Source organism: Notothenia rossii (assembly GCF_949606895.1).
Source record: "Notothenia rossii genome assembly, chromosome: 9".
Classification (NCBI taxonomy): domain Eukaryota; kingdom Metazoa; phylum Chordata; class Actinopteri; order Perciformes; family Nototheniidae; genus Notothenia; species Notothenia rossii.
The window spans coordinates 55,940,741-55,961,263 of record NC_136907.1 but is presented as its reverse complement, the minus strand read 5'-3'; the positions used below and the strand labels follow the sequence as shown (position 1 = coordinate 55,961,263).

The 20,523-nt window shown below is 40.4% G+C and overlaps 3 protein-coding genes across 5 annotated transcripts in view; 1 reads left to right on the top strand and 2 right to left on the bottom strand.

Annotated features, from left to right (window-relative positions):
• Positions 1-81: 81 nt before the first annotated feature.
• On the top strand, positions 82-2,039 carry cfap410 (cilia and flagella associated protein 410). Its single transcript, XM_079650819.1, has 7 exons — positions 82-331; positions 478-496; positions 648-694; positions 841-1,070; positions 1,220-1,370; positions 1,466-1,565; positions 1,648-2,039. Exons 1-7 carry the CDS (start codon positions 255-257, stop codon positions 1,810-1,812), a joined length of 789 nt encoding a protein of 262 aa, XP_079506945.1. The 5' UTR covers positions 82-254; the 3' UTR covers positions 1,813-2,039.
• Positions 2,040-2,294: 255 nt separating this feature from the next.
• orc2 (origin recognition complex, subunit 2) lies at positions 2,295-9,753 on the bottom strand. Its single transcript, XM_079650787.1, has 16 exons — positions 9,634-9,753; positions 9,354-9,425; positions 9,067-9,222; positions 8,014-8,100; positions 7,796-7,885; positions 7,671-7,702; positions 6,947-7,004; positions 6,574-6,866; positions 6,371-6,480; positions 6,157-6,289; positions 4,875-4,971; positions 4,647-4,793; positions 4,403-4,574; positions 3,039-3,100; positions 2,824-2,942; positions 2,295-2,731 (listed from the first exon to the last, which is right to left on the bottom strand). Exons 2-16 carry the CDS (start codon positions 9,421-9,423, stop codon positions 2,648-2,650), a joined length of 1,710 nt encoding a protein of 569 aa, XP_079506913.1. The 5' UTR covers positions 9,424-9,425; positions 9,634-9,753; the 3' UTR covers positions 2,295-2,647.
• Positions 9,754-11,400: 1,647 nt separating this feature from the next.
• Positions 11,401-20,523, bottom strand: part of LOC307020609 (D-serine dehydratase) — a 37,366-nt gene continuing 28,243 nt past the window's right edge. For 2 of the 3 annotated variants that reach the window (XM_079652081.1, XM_079652083.1), the window contains 9 exons: positions 15,093-15,248; positions 14,864-14,993; positions 13,668-13,818; positions 13,401-13,581; positions 12,915-13,033; positions 12,674-12,800; positions 12,320-12,382; positions 11,771-11,876; positions 11,401-11,684 (listed from right to left, as the gene is read on the bottom strand). In XM_079652081.1, coding sequence (XP_079508207.1) covers positions 11,595-11,684; positions 11,771-11,876; positions 12,320-12,382; positions 12,674-12,800; positions 12,915-13,033; positions 13,401-13,581; positions 13,668-13,818; positions 14,864-14,993; positions 15,093-15,238 — 1,113 coding nt within the window. In that variant the 5' untranslated portion in view covers positions 15,239-15,248 and the 3' untranslated portion in view covers positions 11,401-11,594. The remainder of the gene's footprint in view (positions 11,685-11,770; positions 11,877-12,319; positions 12,383-12,673; positions 12,801-12,914; positions 13,034-13,400; positions 13,582-13,667; positions 13,819-14,863; positions 14,994-15,092; positions 15,249-20,523) is intronic. The other variant, XM_079652082.1, reaches the window with a different exon arrangement.

Genomic DNA, 20,523 nt, shown 5'->3' with positions numbered 1-20,523 from the left:
AACAACAAATAATAATACATTTATCCACCAGCTCGGATAATATTATATAAATATAATGACGGAAATGACTGTAACTATGGACGCGTCGGTGGATACGCGCACGCGCACTCATGGGGTGAAACAACATCCTTGCTCCTTTGCTGCTGTGTTGAAATGTTTGTCGACTTAGCCTGTCATAATGCGGCATTTGTTTCTTGTGAACATTTAGTGCATTTCAAATATTCTTTCTTAAAGGCAAAGTCAGTTCTTATGCTATGAAGCTAACACGGAAACAAGTTCTCGCGAAGGCTAAGGCCTCCGACTTGGAGAGCGTGAAGAAACTGAACTGCTGGTGAGTGTCGTCATTTGAAAATAATAGTTGACGTAAGTCGTTTTTGTAGCTTTTTGGTAAACGTTAGAGGCGTATGGTCGACAAATCCAGCTTATTTTGTATACGTCGCATTTGTAGTAACGTCACACTGCATTTTGTTTTTGCAGGGGATGCAACCTGACTGATGTGAGTATTGATATGATATTCTGGTTTAGCATTGTAATACTATTAATGCTTACATGACTGTGCTAGGTATATTTATTATTAAGTAAGTGTTAAGTTAAAATGATATGCAAGTATTGCTATAATAGTGTACCCTTATGCTCTATCTTCCCAGATTTCCATCTTCTCTCAAATAGCTAACATTGAGGTGCTGACACTTAGGTTGGTCTTTTTAGTCTTTGCTGTGTCTCTTTCTGACACATTCACACACGTCACTGACACAATATTATTTGTTACATCTGCACAGTATCTTGAGATGATCAGTGAATCCTGTCTGTGACGTCTTCTCTTTTTCTCCCTCTCCGTAGTGTCAACAGCATCTCGTCCCTCTCTCCTCTGGCTGGCTGCCTGTCTCTGTGTGAGCTCTACCTGAGGAGGAACAGCATCCCCTCCCTTTCTGAGCTCTCCCATATGCGCCCACTGACGCGCCTCAGGGTGCTGTGGTTGGCAGAGAACCCCTGTTGTGGAGCTGACTCCAGCCAATACCGCCTCACAGTGCTGCGCTGCCTGCCTCGCCTCCAGAAGCTCGACAACCAAGGTTTGTGTGGGCCTTTTGTTAGAATTATTTGCACTGACAATAACAAAAGAAACGTTAGAGCTATTGACTGGAGCAAAATCTGTAACACTAAGGTTTGACTTTGAAGACAAGGTGAGGGTTGGATGAATCATCAGTGTGTGTGTTTGCAGTGGTGACAGAGGATGAGATTGCACTTGCTCTCGTGGAGGGTGAAGAAGTCAACACGCCTCCAGGAAGTGTCCAAAACCAGCTTTCAACCAACGGACATCCAGAGGCAGAGACAGAGAATGACCCGCTCAACTATAACATGGAGGAGACAAAGTAAGCCTTTTGGATTGATACCACAAATAAATAAAATCATAAATCTGTCAAAGTGCTGTCGACATAGAGAAAAACACATTTCTCATCTTTTTCAGCAAAATCAGAGAAGAGCTGGGAATGAAACTCCTCTCCAGAGACAAGTTCCCCTCCCTGTCTTCTCCATCCACCCGAGAAAACAAACTGACATTGAAAAGGGTAAACTTCTCACCTGAACAATGCTTTCTAGAATTAAAAAGCGACAAACTATCTCCCTTATAACTTTAGTTTTATTTTTCAGACACACACTCTCGATGCAGTTCTGCTGCTGCTGCAGGATTTGGATGAAGAGGAGCTTCGCTTTGTGCACACAGCTGCCACAAACAGACTGCAGACTTACATGCTGGATTCAGAAACACTGACGTATTCACTGCAGACACAGACAAGTGCAGAGATCCAACACTGAAAAATCTCATCGCATGGAATCGTTTGCAAGACTCTCTCGCCTTCTTTGCATCAACCCTAGCCTTACTGACAAAAGGGATTATAAAAATCACCCTCCCCGTTATTTTTATCTTTTACATTACAAATGCAATGAATGGAATGTTTCACTGACCTCTCTCCTTTTTGTTAGTTTACACATGTGGAGTAGTACTTAAAAGGGCCCTGTTATGCTTTTTGGGGTTTTGTAAATGGTCTGCAAAGTTCTCCCACTCATTCCCCCCCTGCCTGAAACACCCCCATTGGACTCCTTTGTTTACTTCCGTGATATAAAAGCTTCTCATTTATCTAATTTCCCCTCTTCGACTCCTATCCTCGTGTCTTTGTCCCACCCACAGGAGATGCGAGCGGAGGAGAGAGGAGGGGAAGCAGCAGGCGTTTAGAGAAATGAGAAATCCTCTCCTCTGAGCGATCATTTTAAAGAGACGTCAATTACGGGCCAACACACACAGAATAAGAGGGCCCCTTTAATTGCGTTTTTTTTTTAACGCAGCATGCCTACCTGCCTTGAACAAACAAAAGAATGTACATTTTGCAAAATGTCAATCTATTTCTGTAATTAAAGAGATGAAATTGCATAACTCACAAAGTGTTCTAATTAAACAGGTGCTGTCTGAAAACATATACATTAAAGCACAAGGTGTAAATGTCACGGTGCAACAATGGGGGCATTATTGACAAGTGAAACTTTACATCAAATATTAGATTTATTCAAGTGGGCATTTATGTCAGTGATGGAAGCAACCAAAATATTGATTTGCTGGTAAAGTCAGTAGCAGATTTACATAAGTCCTCTCTTTTCAGTCCCCCTCTTCGTTCTCCAGGAAGTCCATCAACGTGCCCGGATCCACAGCGACGATCAGGTACTCCACTCCGTCTGCACCCTGGTGAGTCATGGGAACAATTGTAAGTGAGTCTGCCGAAAGCAATGGCAGCCATTAAAGGTTGGAAATCCTTAAGTTAAACAGGGCTCTACCTTGCGTGTGCGAATGAGTTTGTGGTCTCTGAACTCGGTCAGCTGAGTCCTGAGCGTAAGGTCGGAGTTCACCAAGAACGACTCTCGACAACGCTGGTAGAAATCTTGGAATGACAATCCTGCACCCAGCGATACAAATACGTTACAATCTTAAATCTACACACAATCATTTTAAGAAGAAGTTGTTACATCATGTTGAAGCTTTGTGTGTGCACCTGTGTATGAAGGGTTGTCTTTGTTTTCCAGCTGGAAATTCACCAACAGTTTGAAAATTCCTCTGCGAGAAGAAAGAGAACAAAGCCATAAAAAACTAAAGCAATTCAAGAGTGAGTTATATCAAGGTTTAAATAACATAGAATTGTAAAGACGAATCAAGAAATAGATTAATTATTCCAGACTTATGTTGATATTTGATTAAATATTGGGCCCTGTTACGCTAATGTTAAGGTTTCATAATATCTTGTTCCTCTTCTCTGAAATGGGTCCACCTCTTTAAGATGTCCCGCACCTTAGCCTATCATGTACAATGTGTTGAAGCGCTAGCCAATAGAAGCCAAGGCTGCGTGTCAGGTCGGTTAAATGGATTCCTTGCTTCCCTCACTTGCGTCGTTTCCCTGCGTTTAGTCCCTCCCACCAGGGAAGCATGGAGAGACGCATGAGAAGCAGGGAAATTAGTTTTAAGAGCAATGGGACGTCCTTTCCTCCGGAGCGTCACGTGAAGCGACGTCCGTTTGTGATGACGCCGCACAGCTGATCGTCTGACAGTAGCTCTGTCCCCGTTGTTTTCACAAACACCCCCGCCTCTGTTGGTACACATTTACTGATGTATACATTTGTATCATCTGTTGTAGACCCAAATACATTAAATAAAATAAGAACTCATTCTCAACAAAGATAAACGCCATTCTTAAAATGTATAAACGAAGAAAGCGATGAGGAAAATGTTTCCAATAAATGAATAAAATGATTTTTGACCACTTTGTTGTTCAGATATATCACATATTTGTAACTAAATGATACATTAATTTAAACAAAACACTGTATAAACTGAGGAGTGACTCTTGTGAGTTTCATGTGTTTTCTTCACTCCGCTGGGAAACTGCTCTCAATCTCATGTCAAGAAGCAACAGATCAGTGCATGCACTGCATCGTGATCAGTGAGCGGTACACAGTAAGGGGGCGGAGCGAGTGGCTGAGGATTTCACCGGAGGATGGTCCGGTGATTCCTCGGTTATCGCTCCTCCATTATCGTAGTGTGTGGAAGATAAACTTTGGGATTTTAGCCTTTGCAAACCATTTACATGCACAAAAACCTATATAACACACTACGGTTAAACAAAATAAAAAATGGCATAATAGGACCCCTTTATCAGTTAAATACAATTTTCATGCAAAAAATATGGAGATTTCCTTACAATCTTGATATGTTAAAGTGAATATGTTCTGGTTTTGGAATGACAGAAAAATACATTTAAAGCCACTTTGAGAAACTGTGGAAATGTTTCCCAATTTTCTGACACTTCATATATTTATCGCTTCATAGACCAAACTTTTTAATCTAAAAAATCAATGCTGGTACCTTGCATTGGGTGTCAAGCTGCGCAGCACGTGTGTGAGCGAGGACAGGGCGAGAGCGCCGGTCTGCTGCACCAGGAGCGAGTTTTCATAAGACGTTTCCTCTGTGTAGTGCTGGAAGGACACACACTCCCACCACAGCCAGTTGAACTGACTCTGCTTAAACTGGTCCCACACTGGAAACAGGAGAAAGTCAGCAACAAATACAGATTTGAGTAGAATAAACACAGAGACTAGAAAACACCCACCCAATGGAGCGTTAATGTGGTCCAAAGAAGCCACCAAGTGCAGGTTGGGCAGGGATGCCAGCTGCCCCAGTGCACTCTGGTTCTTCTCTCCTCGTAGCATTGGTCCATCGATGTTATGGATTATCAGATACAGATGGAGGTCTGGGCCTGTAAGTAGATGCTTCCATTGTAAAACACATCATTTAAACATTAGCTTTATAACGGGAAACAATATACAGTCACACTTACTGTCTTTTAGGGTCTGAGCGATGAAGTGGATCTGGTCTGAGGGGGCCCGGAAACTTCCCTCGTGCTCTAGAGCCTCACATGTCAGAGCATTTAGGATCTGCAATGAAAGCATATCATGATGAGTATAGAAGGGGAAAAACATTAATAAATATTCAGCACATTGAAGAAAAAACATGTATTTGGTTTCTCAAACAATAATTGGAGTAAAAATAATACTAGTAGGATACAATTCCTATGCACCTGTAGTTCTTAAAAGTCTTGATCTGTTATCAGCCTCGTCTTTTTATGTTGCTACTTTTGGGTTTTATGGTTTTATTGTACATAAACATTGTTTTAAAAAAATGTCCTTTAAAAAGTGCTATGCAAATAACATGTTTTTATAATGATCTATTGCTGGCTTTTTTCCTTATAGGAAATAAGAAAACAAGATTGCCAGCCTTATCAGCCCCGATCCATGCACATTCCTTTGCAGTTTAATTGTTGTTATAAAACGTACAAGTCAAATCAAGCAATCTGTCGGTTCTTAGCCATGATATAATTGCTTTTCCCAAGTCCTGTATCCCTCCGCGTCTGAGAAAAGCAACAACCGTTACAACTATTACATTACGTCCGTTACGAAACTAACGAACTAACAAAGAAAAAACCACCTAAACGACAACATGCAGAGCTACGTGAAGAGCAGGTAGACGAACTGGAAAAGTAGCACCATTCAAAAGCTTTCTTATGCAGGTCTTGAATCAAAGCAGAGAAATGATGACCGTTAGTGGCCACAGGTGCGAAAGCTCTCTCCAGAGCTACTGGAAGCCCAATCTCTGTGACCGGAGAAAGTGGAGCAATATTCTCGCCATGCCAAGCAACAGCCTCGAACAACCTCAACCTATACAAGTGACCACGTAAGCCATGCTACTGATGCTGGACAGGTTTTCAGTGGGTGCACAATAAACAGCAACATACACATTCATGTAAATAAATAGCCAAATAATGGATCAACGCTCTCTCTGTCTAATATGTTTGCTAGCTGTTAGTGTTGTTGCATAGCAACCACCTCGGAGGGACTATTTTATTTTGAACATCATTATTTACTAATAAAAACTATTTAAATTAGAGTGTGTATTTTTCTTCCATATTGCCACACTTGGTAACCGTTTTATAAAAGCAATAGCTCACTTCAGGCTGTGATATATATATGGTCATTATATCACAGCTAAGGGGCGTGGTACGGCCCGAGCTATTGCTTAAATATACACTGTACCAATAAAAGCATTTTTCTGTGCACACTGACCGATTTAAGAGTAATGGAGGGGAAGAATCCGTTGACCACGAGGTGGATTTCCTGAGCCAAGTGAGACACGCGGAAGTCCTCCAGCAGAGACTTTTTGCTGCCCAAACCGTAGACGATCACACTGAATCCCAACCTACACAAACAAAACACACAGCCACTTGTACCAAATATATATATATTTTTTAAAACATTGAATAAGGAAACCACACTCAACTGTAACTGTAACATCCATTTGCTAAAGTGCTTTCTGTGTTTGCTGTAGAGCTGCTGAATCTCTTTGGCGCAGCAGGACGGCTTCTCCCCTAAAAGCTGCCCCAACATCTCCTGTAGACAAAACAAAGAGGAGGATGCAGCTTTAAAACACGGGAACACAGCAGCTTATTGAATACATGGAAGTACAGGCTGTTTGTCACTGACCCTGTCCAGTTTGGGGGTGTGTAGCCGCTCCAGGGTCCGGTCTGACGTCAACACCTTAGAGTTGCCATGGGCTTCGAAATACTCCTCCACCATACTGGGCTGGTTGAGGGCTTCGGACTTGCTCTTCTTGGCGGGGGTCTTGTAGAGAGCTGCAGATGATCCTTTTTTTGGAGTCTTCAAGTTCTCCTTGTCTTCTTTCTTCACTTTCTTTTCTTCCTCCAGCCCGTCTTCATCGTCGTCCTCCCCAGAGTCAGAGGGCGACAGATCGCTATCGCTGTCTTGCACGCTTGGAGCTGAAAGCATCAAAAGAGCTTAGCTGTACTCCAACTTTAAATATCGGAGCAGTAAGAGAATATATGAATGTTACACTCACTGGTGATTCTCTTCCTGAGCCTGTGGGGGGTTGTGGAGACAAACTGAACCTTCTTGCTCTGATAGAAAAAGAACAGGAAATAATGAGAACACATCTGACACTGCAGCAATTTCACCTGATTACATCTGCTCACGAAAAACAATGATGCTGGATGTGATGTGTATATAAGAAGATAACAGGTAACTTTGATATTATTTAACCTGTTGTCCACTAAAAGTACTTATTTGTGCCACTGAAAGGTCCACATTGATATAATAATCCATTTGAAATACATAACCTGAAAACATTATGGAAAAGATCCTACAGAGTAACAAAATGTTCGCTTGATGTCAACTGTTTGTTATAGTGTTGTCTGCGTAAAACAACAATGGAAACGTCAGCGGACAGAGGACTGCCGGTGTAGTCAGAGTTTGTTGTTATGGAGTACAGAAAGCGTAGCTCAGTGTTATCTAAAAAGTATTTTTTAATGTCCTGGCTGAATATTTAGCCAATTTTGACAAGGTTGATGCCTTGTGAGATTTCAGAACCAGTCTTCTCAGGGCAAGAGTTGGTTTTGACACAATACCAAACAGAGCTGATCAAAGGAAATCGAAAGAAAAACATTTTATCTCTCCAAGGGGTCTTTCCAAAAATGTATTCACACACAATATCAGCCTGTCAGTGGCAAAGACAAGCCCTTTAAGTGGACATACCTTATTAAGCTAAAAATCCCTTCTAGTCTCACCTTCTGTGGCGTCCTGCTTTCACCTTTGTTGTCTAGTTAGATAGAGGGAAAAGTGGACTTAGCTGAATATTAACAGTCAGAGCAAAGAATGGACACATTAAAATAGTGAAGTGTGCTGAACTCACTGCGACCTTTCCTGGTAGGAGTCGAGGGTTCAATGTCGGGGGCTGAGCCGAAGGACACGCTTTTCCCGGGAGTCCTGGCCAACTCACTTGCTATTTAAAAAAACACAAAGCATGTTAAATCCTGAAATCTAAAGGAATAATCACACGATACAGGCAGCTGGTGTCATGCAATACAAGAGAGTGTGTGTGTTATGACGGAAGAGGACTGAGGCTCTCACCAGTCAGGGCCATGCTGTGTCCACGCCTGGATTTCTGAAAGGAGAAAATGGACGATCCAGCCACTCTGTGCATTCCCTCATCATCTTCTGTGAAAGCAAGGAAAAGGATGGAACTGAGATGTATCCGATTAAATAATAATTGACCTATGATTAGCAGCAACAAACTCAATAGACTTTTGCTAATTCACGCTGTACCAGTAGAGCTGGAGCTGGTCAATTCCAGCGTGGATCAGTTGTGAAAAGTGATCGGACGTTATAGAATTTTATATTAGATGGCAATAAAAAACGCTCATAATAAGTTGATCAGAGCAGATTTCCATTATCACGACCATAATGGCGAAGAAGTGAAAAATATAGCCTGTTCAAATAAAAACTGGGAAATAATAATATATTTCAGTATATTTTAAGATGATAATCGTGTTATTGTAAATAGTATTTTTGAACGATTTTATCCACAATAATCCAAACATTACATTTTCATATCATGCCATTGTAGTTTTGAAAATATATTTTGTGGAATAATATACTGCGTGTACATTTGTTATAAATGTGAATAAAAAATGCTTCTAGAAGCATTTAAGTGTTACACAATAGAAGATGCCAACAGTAACACACACTCTTCAAAACAGTTTCAACAAAAACAAACACTTTATAACCTAATAATGACTTAAAAAACTGGCAACTTAGTGTATTCTTAGTGTTAGAAGGGTATTGATTTATCTCCGGCATAATTATTTGTTCACAAATCTTTGCTGCTTGTGGTGTTTTATTTTCTATAAAAGGTCTTTACTTTTTAAATATAATGCTACAGTACATGTTTGCAGAACTCACTGCATTGTTATACTGTTTCAGCCCATCTGTGGGAATTCCTTGTTGGACAAGAAAACTAATACAAATATTTTGAAGAGAAAGAAGGGTATTGATTTGAATTATTTAACAGCAAGCTTTATAACAATACCCGATCAAACACATCGAGAGCTGGGGGGAAACCTGAAAAGTAGACTAGTAGCAAGGTTTACTACCCCTGATATGTATTCAATAATTACACAGTACCTTCTGTATGTTCTGTTCCTAGAGCTTCTATATAATGTTGCTCATCAAGGAATACATTTTCATCCCCATCATGTTGTGCATCCTCTTTGGGCCGACGTCCAGCTTGGCTCTTAAACGAAACCATCTTCTGGACAGCCCCACTGCTGCTCGGGACACCTGTAGTTACACACAAACGGACAGTAAAACAGAGGAGTTAGTCATCTGCTCATTACCAAAGCAGACTGTGTATATATAATGCTCATAACACAACACATCTAAGGAGGATAGAGGTTAAGTGTTGTACATACCCTCCTGTTTGTCCACGATGTGCTCCAGAGCATCTCCATCACCAATGAACTTCACCTCCAACACACTCATGGCTAAAGAGAAATACAGTATAGAGTTCGTCAGGAGCTAGCTAAAAGCTAACTAAGTTACAGTTCACACAAACTATACATTCAAACTCAATACAGACAGTACAGTGTGGTGTAAGTTACGTTAAATTAGTCTCGCTGTGGATTTACATGAATGTCGAGAAGAAAAACGGAACTGGTACAGAATAAATATGTTCAAACTATGATAACTTACCAGAAAAAGAGTCACTGTCGCCCAAGGAAAATGTAAACAAAAACTAATATAAGCTGAGAGCTACACAGTGCAGTGTGACAACTTTCCGCGCCATCCTCCTGAAGTTTTTAAACCACGTGACAAGTGAAAGGTTATATGGTGGCCAATCAGAATGTAAGCTTTACTAAAAACCACATTTCCCAGGATGCACTTCGTACAGTGGTTCGCAAGCTCCTTGCTGATGAGACGACAGCGTTTAACGATTATTTTCAAAAAAAATAGCAAACACAACTAGTGAATAATGATACAAAATATAAGGCGGCAGTTAACCACTGTTATAATACATATTATTTTTTTATATTGATTTCCTATTATAATTTGTAGGCATATTTGAGATATTATTCAAAACTATTCAAACATGTTACTGGTTACATGCATAGCCGTGGGAACATGTTTCAAATGGGGGGTGCTGTGGGGATGACACCAGGGCTGGTTCTGACCAATGTGCTGCCCTATAGGCAAGATTTTAGCTGGTAATGAAAAACCTCTACAAAAGACCAATACACTACAAAAAGAGAAACATATTGACATGGTGGACAGCTTATATAACAAGGCTTCAAATTTATTTAGTATTATAACATGTTTTAATTGGGGGGGGTGGACTTCACATCCTCTAGGGGGGTCCGGGGGTACTCCCCCTGGAAGATTTTTTTAACATTTTAAAGTAAAATGCTTCAATTTGGTGCACTTTGAGCGCCCAATTAGAGACTGATCTAGGGGGTACAACTCTAAACACCCATATGAAAAAGATCGGTTTGCATTTTATTAATCAAATAAGTAGGTATGTGAACATTTCCAATAACCTACCATAGCCAATAACAAATACATGTAACTTATTTTATTTGTGTTGTTCATTCATATCTTATTTTACCAGTTAACATTGATTTATTTATGTATATTTTTAAATCTCTCCAGTTTTAAACGATAATTTTGGTTTACTGTCCTATAGTATACATTGGAATGATTTCAAACCTGTTTTTATTTATCCTAATAATTATAAAGGTGTGCCTTGGAAATATTTGTTTACATAAATTGTGATCAAAACGTTTGAGACCCACTGAGATAACTTAGACTAAAGTGAACTATCTAAACCCTCAGAGTCCTTTACCTCACTGTGCCTCTCAGTCTGACAGGACAGAACTCTCCCTCCACATTATTGTAGAAACAGCTTCTTATATCCGTTAGCGCAGCAGAAGCTAACAACAATCCCCGCCGGTACCGCGGTATCCCCTCTCTCTATCTCTCTCACTTTGGCTGCGGGCGCCTGCTAAGCCAACATCCCCCACTTTCATCACTTACAGCGCCCATCGTACAGGGCAAATGGAAAATGTAACCGGGGTGAAAAGGGTGTTATCTTTACTTAATTATGAATGTTGTTACATCAAGGCTGAAAATTCGTTTTTTTTGTATTGTGGAAGTGCAGATCCCCTGTCCTCCACCAGGGGGTGCTGCAGCACCCTCAGCAGCCCTACTTCCCACGGCCCTGGTTACATGTCAACAACGTGGTGTAAAAAACTCAATGAGTATGAAAAAAATACCTGACACATCTAGGCTACACATATTGGAGATACAAATCAAGCTATCACGTATAGATAATAGCCTTACTGTAGGATCAGTGAAAGCCCAAAAACTGCCTACTGGCATATGTTGCTGCCATCTTGGTCTTAGTATGTTCACATGATGACTCATTTATAAACACTGCATTGATAGAATGATTATGAGACAACATAGAGCTACAGCTTTTATTAATTTAAACATTTAAAAGCATATACATTTGTTTATTTTTCATCAAATTGCTTCACATACAAAACAGAGGTCTACACAGTACGCAAAGTGTTATTAAATCAGTGGTTTTGGAAAATCTCTACACTTATATTCTGGGATTAATTACAAATGACATGATTGACAAGTTAGCTATCTGTTCACCACCCGCGCGTCGGGATCCACTTGCCCAGCAGACGGCCCTCAGAGTGCACATGGTACACAGGATGCATCACTGCAGTTGCACACGACTGTGAAAACAAATAGAAACAGGGTCAACCCGAGCGAGACAAGAAACGGATGGCATTCAACTCTTCACTCATTGAAGGGTACTGACATGGTAGGGGATCAGTGTGAGCAGAGAGCCCAGGGGGAATTTACTGTAGTCCAGCGGCCCTGAGATGGGCTCCACTCGGCCATGCTCCTGGGTCATAGACAACAACCTGGAGGAGATATAACATTTTATATGAATAACTCATCACATCTTACATTGAAGAATTACGAAGAACTGAGAAAAATCGTGATTCATTTAAGTATATGGGGGTAGCACTTTACAACAGACAAACTATATCAAAACATCCATTTACCAACTTTCACACATCTTGTGCAGTTAAATATAAAGTTTAGTGTGTGCAGCACACTGCTCACAACAAACAGATACATTTTCGCTGCTAAAGATTGAATTGAAACAAATGTTTTAATATAGTTTTGCGGTTATTAAACACAGACCCATTTATTTTTCAATTCATCTAGACTTTTCTCTGTTTTTCACATGTGAAAAAAAAAAAAACTTGTTTGACAAGGTTAACACAATGTGTGCTATGGTCATTTTGTGGCATCCTTCGAAATTAGTATTAAGACTACAGAAAAGAGTAGGTAGCTTCACTTGAGGTCTGTGTGTCCTTCAATCACAGCATATCCAGTGGGAAGTTTTCCAGCTCCGTCTAGACTGAGAGCAACAAGCAAAAAAGTGTTTAAAGAATATATGAAAACAATAGATACCCACAACGATTAAATAAAAACAACAGTAATGTAGTAGTGAGATAGAAATATGGTCTTTATTCTCAAGATCCAAAGAGGGTTTTGCATTATGTAATAGCCATAATGCTCTTCCATACAATTGAGGGGAAATACTTAAAATATATATATTTATTCATCCTTTTCCGAGCAACTTATGTATAGTTTGACATCTTTAAAGTTAAGGTCATCTAAAAATGGAAAACAATATTGATAAAGGTACCTGAGTCCACACCATCCACAGTCGATCAGGAGTTGGTTCCTGTGAGGACAGTGTCCGATGACTCTCGTCAGAACCTTCACAGCCACTTCCTCCAGAGTACACGAGCCAATCACAGACTGCTGCACGTCTACAACACAGAAAAAAGAGAAGGAAATAAACATCATTTTTCTAGATACACTAACTTCAATCAGAAAACAGCATAAACAAACTGGTACACTGATTCAACTACATAAATACACACCATAGAATCCATAGTTCCCAGGATGCACCTCGCTGAGCTTCCCCATGTCTTTTACTGGGTGACTACAGGAAGGGGTGGAGCCAATGCTGGATTTACAGGTGATCCCAGAAGCCTTCAGTCTGAACAAAAGAAGAAAAGATCACTGGATGATACATCTCAGTGAACATTACCTTTTTCACAATTCATTTACACAGATAAATAATTTTTACAAATATTGATAAGAGCATCTTTAATATATCAAAGCTGAATTTTGAAATAGGTTGACTTTTTTTTAAGTAGTAGTATAAACCCAGTTTTTGATTTTTTTGCAGGGAAAGTAAAGAACCTTTGTTATTATCTCAACTTTATTCTACTTTATTGTACAATCATAAAAAAAGAAAAGAAACTGTACTTCTTAAATACTAAAACTAGTATATGCCAGTGGACAGGTTATATATTGACATGTTTGGTCTTTAATTGCATTTGAAAATATTTTTTATGCCATACTTTTCCATGAATTGCAGAGTCAGGTCAGTGGTTTCCTGGGCGACGGCCTGAATCTGCTCCACTCCTCTGCAGTTATAGCTGTTCCCACAGTGAGCGTACACTCCTGTTAGCTCCACACCTTTCGTCCCAACGATGGCCTGAGCCAAGCTGATCGCCTCAGGCTGCGAGTGCAGGACCCCAGCTGACAAACAGAAGATCAGCTGACACTGACCTATCACATTTCAGCAGTTATTGATGAGCCGTGTCCTGGTTGTGCTGTGTGTTTACCTCTCCCATTACCACAGTCCAGTTTGAGCCAGACGTGCCACAGCCGACCGTCTCTCAGGGGTCTCTTTTTGAGCTCATCCAGAGCTTGAGGATGATCCAGTAAAATCTGGAAGAGATCCAGCCTCTCTGAGAGGTCGGCACAGCGCTCCACCTGTCAGCACGCATACACAGACATACGTTAGTGTGAGTGTGTGAGATGTCAAAGATAATTGGAATCAGAATCAGAAATATTTTATTTATCCCCATGGAGCAAGTGGATCTACTAAAAGTTGCTCCATTTTAGAATACAATAAAACAATAATCTCTTATACATACCTAAAGAAATGAAAAAGTGCACATTGTAATAAGATGTAAGACAACAGTAAATAAGTAAATTACATATTTTGAAATATATACAGTACTGTAAACATATTAATAAAGATATTCTTTATAAAGCAAGAACATTGCTTGAAATGAACAATGTAATACAGTAAGAAAATACAAAATAAATCAAATGTGTGACTGTAATGTCCTGCATGTTGATATTAAACATAAAATGTATGAGTTGGAAGGCAAAAAGTCCTATTGTTAACAATATAGTTAAATGATTTTCATCCATCTGTGCTTTCGATGCTCTGACAAGTAAAGTATATTCCCAATCTAATACTTCATACTTTTAGAAAACATACAGTACTCCAGTTAATTTGCAAGATATTAACTTAACCATTTGTAATTGTGCAAACTGTGACTTTTGTCCATAAAATATATATGATTTTCTATGTTTGTCATTGAATAAGTGTCAGCTTTTTCAGCAATGTTTTAATTATATGTAGATGTGAGCACCTCCCCAATTAACCATGTGTAGACATTTCCACACATAGTAGGAATAGGTTTAATTTATAACTTGACAATAGCTCAGTTTACAGTGAATACCAGGACTCTTAAACTGAAACAAGCGACTAAATAGATTGAATTAAAACTGTTTTATCATATGCTTTTCCAATTGGAGCTGTCAAAATGTCTTCATAACGTGTTAAGTTATATTACTTTATATAGTAATGTAGCTATAGTTTGCATGTACAGTACATTCTTAATCAAGGGGATTTGAAGATGCACTTTTATTTTATAAGTTGTTGTCACTTTTCAAATATTTAAAAAACACAACAAATTCTAAACATTTACTATACAACTGGTCTTTTTGAGTGAGTTGAGATGACCTTATCAAGGGGAAGAGAGTATGCATAGAGGATGTCATCAAACCCATGATCGGCATAGAAACAGGCCTCTGCCAGTGTGGAGACCACGATGCACCTCCGTGATCCACCTGTCATGATGTCAGCACACTCACTGCACATAAACACAGATACACACACACAGCATCCATTACATGTGACTGGTTCGTGCAAATGTACTATTAAGTGTGTGTCACTGCGCCTATTATCATACAGGGTTTTATGGGTCTTCATGTGGGGCCGAAGCTGGACCCCCAGATTCTGACAGCGCTCGATCATCCTCAGGGCATTTCTCTTCACTTTGTCCACATCCACCACCAGAGCGGGGGTGCACAGAGAGGAGAGGGGCTTCTCTTTCATACTGGCAGCACTTGAACACACACAAATAGACAAAAAGAAGAAGAAAAAAAAACACACACACACAATTTTCCAATCAGATACTAAGTGACAGTGACACTATTCATAAAACATGCACTGCTATACATATCATAAAGAGAAAGTATACGAGTGCATAGGCACAGACAGGGCCGTCCCTCCCTACAGGCCGATCATGCAGGCTGCATGGGGCCTCACATTGCGCAGTGGTCCTCGGCTTATGAGCTAGGCTTGTGCTTGTGCGCAGTTCTCTATCAGCGCTGACACACGAGAGTGAGAGGTGACAAGGGGAGCACGTCTGTAACACGACACCGTTACAATGAATCGACATCTGACCAGGGGCGGCGCCAGGGGGGAAGCACCCCCTAAGCGCCTCCAAGAAATATATGTTGTTGTTTTTTTTTCAAATATTTTTTTTAATTAAATTAGAAAGATTATTGATTAAATCAATGCAAATGTGAAACAAACAAATGTTTGACCAAAAACATAAAGCCAACACAGGTGATTAGGCCAATGGCCAGCACCCATTAGATTTTTGACCTACCCATAGGCTAAATTACTTTGTGACACTTGAGTGACTTCCTGTTAGCTGGAGCGCCAAATTATTTGCTAACAGCAAAGTGAAAAATTGATCGTTTTTTAGTCCTTAAACGTCCACGTGTGGACACTCAATCAAAACCACCTGAAAGCGAGAGGGATTCCGCACATAATAGGCCTCGTGAGTACAAGTAGCTTACTTCTGGCTCTCTGTGTTTCATTCAAGCTCTGCTCTGTGTGTGTGTGGCACGAGCCATTTTGTGTGCGTGCGCGAGCACCGTCGGGTCTCTACCGGAGATCGTTGTGGTTAGCATCTGGTGCTAGCTAGCCAAGCTAACGGATATAAGGAGCTTTTTCAACAACAAAGTGGAGGGAGAACTCTCTCCTGTCAGACTGAGAGTCTCAGATAACTTCAGCTCAGGTGAAGTAAAGGACTCTCAGTGTTTAGATAGTTAACTTTAGTCTAGTTATCTCAGTGGGTCTCAAACGTTTTGTTTTAAAAAGGGGAGTGATTTGTAAAATATCTATAAAGAAATAGTAAATCTGTTTACAGTTCTGTTTCATATGTATGTTGAGAGATGTATCCATAGATCTCTTCATTTTGCTCTCAAAGTGCACCAGATTAATGCTTTTAACTTCAATATTAAAAAAAAATTCTTCGGGAGCATTTCAAAATGCAAGATGGGGGGGGGGGGGGGGGGGGAATTAGAATTAATGTTTATCTCCTACACATCCTGCAGGCCTTGAGACTTGGGTCACCCAGCAGTAAATGAGATAAAGGTCCTTTTGAGCTTATCAATAAAATTTATTCATTCCTAGTAAGCTGACTTTGGTGTGAAGGGAAGTTCAGGGAAGCCATTAAGCGATAAGAACAATTAACTTCTGTTAAAGATACGTGATACGATGTTTGTGTGTTGAGGATGTTTAGGGGGAATGAGTATGTGTCCTGTCAAAGAGTCCTCTGTCATGACTCCAAATCATTGATTGGGGGATCTGCCTAAGGGCAGAGGGACAGAAACACACACACACACGCGCACAGAAGCAACAGATGGAATCAACAAACTGACTTACTACCTGGGATCCCGCCCAGAAGGGAAACCGACCAATGGAATACTGCCAACTCACTGTCTAGCTCGCTCAGAAGTGAACTCTGTGTATAAATGTTGTGATCATTTTGAAGATCGGGGCTCTTGTTTTTGACTGGCCGTTCCTGAGACCTGTCTCACACGGTGGTAGAAACCTGAGCCCGGACTACTCTGCAGAGTGCTTCGTGATTCGGTGATGTATTTGTATGTTTTACCATTAAAGCAGATTATTGTTTAACCCTTATCCTGGCTGCTTTGAATTTTTCCTTCTTTTGAGAACCCGCTCATATAGGAACGGCGCGGAGCAGAGATTCTGCCCCAACAACATGCTTATATTTTAGTTCTAAGTGCAATGCCTTGCGGCCTTTAGCACCATCCTTGATGGAGCATATGTGTGGGCAGGAAAGGAGTGAGCAGAGATTAGAGTAGTTGTCGATTTTTGTTCTGTTTTCTGTGACTATCTGCCTCACCCTCTCAGACTTTCAGATGCGCGCTACTAAAGAGACGTGTTACCATGGAAACCAAACAATGGTGTAGCTGTATTAAAGTCCGAGTGGAAACAGTCCTGAGTAAATCTGATTTTGTCAGAAATCGGGAGAAATATGACCCCGGGAGCAAACCGGGAGAGGGCAATGAAATCGGGAGTCTCCCGCGAAAATCGGGAGGGTTGACAAGTAGGAATTGCAGTGGAAAATTCAACTGTAGTGCTCGTGCATTAATGGGAAACCCTTAAAGTTTGAGCACTCTCTATGAAACGTCAAGCTACCCCACAGCACCCCCTAGAGAAAATCTCTGGCGCCGCAGCTGCATCTGACCAATCACGGCTTTGATACGGCCACTAGTGCAGGTGAACAGATGTTGGCGAAAAGACAGTTTCAGTCCGGCGCAAGCAAAAGGGAAAAAAAAAAAAACATGAAGAAACTAGAGCATCACTCAAAGGTGGGTTATTGTATGAGTCAAATGTACAACTTGCAAATGTTTTATAAGTCAAATGTCACACTTTTGCCAATAGCCATATTAAAACATCAGCTGCAATTCACGACATAAAGAAGGCAGTCTCTGCATAGCATATAGGCCAGCACGCCCCACTGGTGGGGCGCAGAGATGTGATAGGTGGGTCGCGAATGGACGCGATGAACGGGAGATCTTTTTTAATTTTAAAATGTTTTGGACCTCAGGCCGGAATCGAACCTGGGTACTTGCGGGCGGTAGTGGACTGTTAAGGCCGGAGACTCGAAACGGCTGTGGACTTTCACAGCGCCGCTGCGCTGGACTCACCGGAGCCTCGCAAAGGTGGGCGTTTGCAGCGGCGGGTGCGGTACCGGCGCTGTGAAAGTCCACGGCCCAGCTATGCCAGAGCCAGCGGTCCGACGGGAAAAGTCAGAATCTCCCGGTGGCCAATCCGAGCCCCCCCCCCCCCCCTAAAAAAAGGTTGGAGACCCCTGTTATAGAACGATACATTTGACAATTTTAAGCTTGGCATACCATTTTATTGGAGCAATGAGGAACAGGTGGGGCCTCAAAAGGCCCACCTGTTCAAAGTGGAGAATGACAGAAAAAGTTTGAGAACCACTTATATAGGCTAATAGAGATGCAGTTATTTCCAGCATTCTTTATTTACCATTCATTCAAGTATTTTATGCCTTTTATCTGCTAATGTACAGGAGGAAGAGAGTGATAAATTGTCTGTCTAGTTGGCTTACATAACAGTTAAAGTTTACAGCCTAAAAAACATGGAGCATTGTTTCCCCTTTTATTCATTTGTATGTCAATTTGCACATTTCATTGTGATGCTCAGCCTCTCCCCTTAACTCCTAACAGTCATCTCCATGTCAACCACAACAGAGAAATACTGATAGAAATGTGTGTGTAGTTGTTGATACATTGCTGACAGAGGGAACTACATTTGAATACAGATTTATCAGTTTTTGAGCATGTAATACGCATGTTTTGTCTTGACTATATTACACATACTATTTTATAATAAAATATAGTATTTATATTATTGAATTGATTATTATTATTATTAGTAGAAGAGGTAGTTTATTTGCATTAATTATATTTTTATCTTTTTGAGGCTAGTATTTGGCAAGAAATGCAGACGTATTCACCTGTAAACGCATGCTAATTATATTTGCAAAGTACTTTGTTTCCAAAAAAAAAATGTCACTCACAATGTCTCTTGGGGCCCCAAGTTGGCCAGGGGCGGCCCTGGGCACAGAGAGTCATTTAAACGCTCTGTGCTGTTTGCAAATGCGTTACGTTAACTTATAATTAGGGATGCACCGAATATTCGGTCGCAAAAAATTATCGGCCGAAAATGGTTAAAAAGGCTCTTTCGGCCGAAAGGGTTTTAGCACCGAAAAAATATCACCGAATGTCAGAGAACAGGGTTACGTTGGTAAGCTAACGTGTTGTTGTGATGACGTAATCAAAACGCGGCAACAAGCACGGCGCGCGACCATGCTTGCGGCTGGCTCACAGCCAACATGTCTGCCGCTTGGAGATATTTAAAAATATCAGAGAAAGAGGCGCGGATTGCGATTTGTAAAACGTGTTCAGCTGACATTTCTCGAGGGGGTGTAACTGCAAAGACTTTCACCACTTCGGGATTACTCCACCACTTGAAATCAAAACACCCGGACAAATATGCGGAGTAAGATCAAATCACAAGCACTGACAGCAAGAGACTGTTCAGCGCTGCCTCTCATGTGCTTGATGAGAAGAGGAACAGACTCTATGGCTGATAAAGCATAGAAGCTAATGTTCATTAAAAATAACCTCCCACTTTTCCTTAATAAGTAGACAAGGCTGGCTTATCATAGTTCTACATGTCTACTCTATACCCACTTTCCTGAACAATTTTCATTCTGAGTAATAATTTACCATCTCAGGTTATCATTAGGGGGAAATGACAGCAGCACAGTGTTCAATATATTGTACTTTCGTTATCTAAATGATACAATGTTGTTTACATTGCTCATGAGGACAGACCACCTTATTTGCAGATTCTTGAAATTGTAATTTGATTTGTAATTGATTGTGGATTTTGTATCCAGTTTTCACTTTATGTATCTTTATACAATGTGTACTACTTTGCTTATGAGGACAGACAGCCTTATTTAGATTCTTGAAATTCAATTGTAATTTCATTTGTAAATAGTTACATTCATGTGGATTTATCCATTTTGCACATTTGTATGCATGCACTTATAGGTGCATTTGTTGTTGTTGAAGCCTTGCTGTTACAGTCTTTATTTACACTATTTTGTTGTAGGCCTACTGGCCTAGATGTTTATGCAGTTTTAAAGCACCTTGGCTTTGTTCTGAATGCACTTTGTTGTAGTTATCCTACAGAGAAAAGAAAATGGACTTGACTTGGAATTAATGTAATGTATGCATTCAAAAGTGCTGAATAAATGTTTTATGGACCCATACTAGTGATTATTATTTAAGTTAAGTTTTGCCATAATCATGTCTTTTTCCATAATCAGGAAGCTGAACAACATTGGTAAAAAATGTATACATTATATATATTTCTATTAATCATTTTCGGCATTCGGTTTTCGGCCAACTGTTTCCTATTTTCGGTATCGGTTTCGGCCAAGATTTTCCCATTCGGTGCACCCCTACTTGTAATGTATGTAA

Bases quoted from the DNA above. Each gene is read 5' to 3' on its own strand.
- cfap410 (XM_079650819.1), top strand. From the start codon at position 255: ATGAAGCTAACACGGAAACAAGTTCTCGCGAAGGCTAAGGCCTCCGAC. The intron at 1,071-1,219 runs GTTTGTGTGGGC...GTGTGTTTGCAG, and splicing joins CCAGAAGCTCGACAACCAAG to TGGTGACAGAGGATGAGATT. The intron at 1,371-1,465 runs GTAAGCCTTTTG...CATCTTTTTCAG, and splicing joins TATAACATGGAGGAGACAAA to CAAAATCAGAGAAGAGCTGG.
- orc2 (XM_079650787.1), bottom strand. From the start codon at position 9,423: ATGAGTGTGTTGGAGGTGAAGTTCATTGGTGATGGAGATGCTCTGGAG. The intron at 8,101-9,066 runs GTACTGTGTAAT...TTGCTTTCACAG, and splicing joins AGGAACAGAACATACAGAAG to AAGATGATGAGGGAATGCAC. The intron at 6,290-6,370 runs GTTGAGTGTGGT...TTGTTTGTGTAG, and splicing joins AAATGGATGTTACAGTTACA to GTTGGGATTCAGTGTGATCG.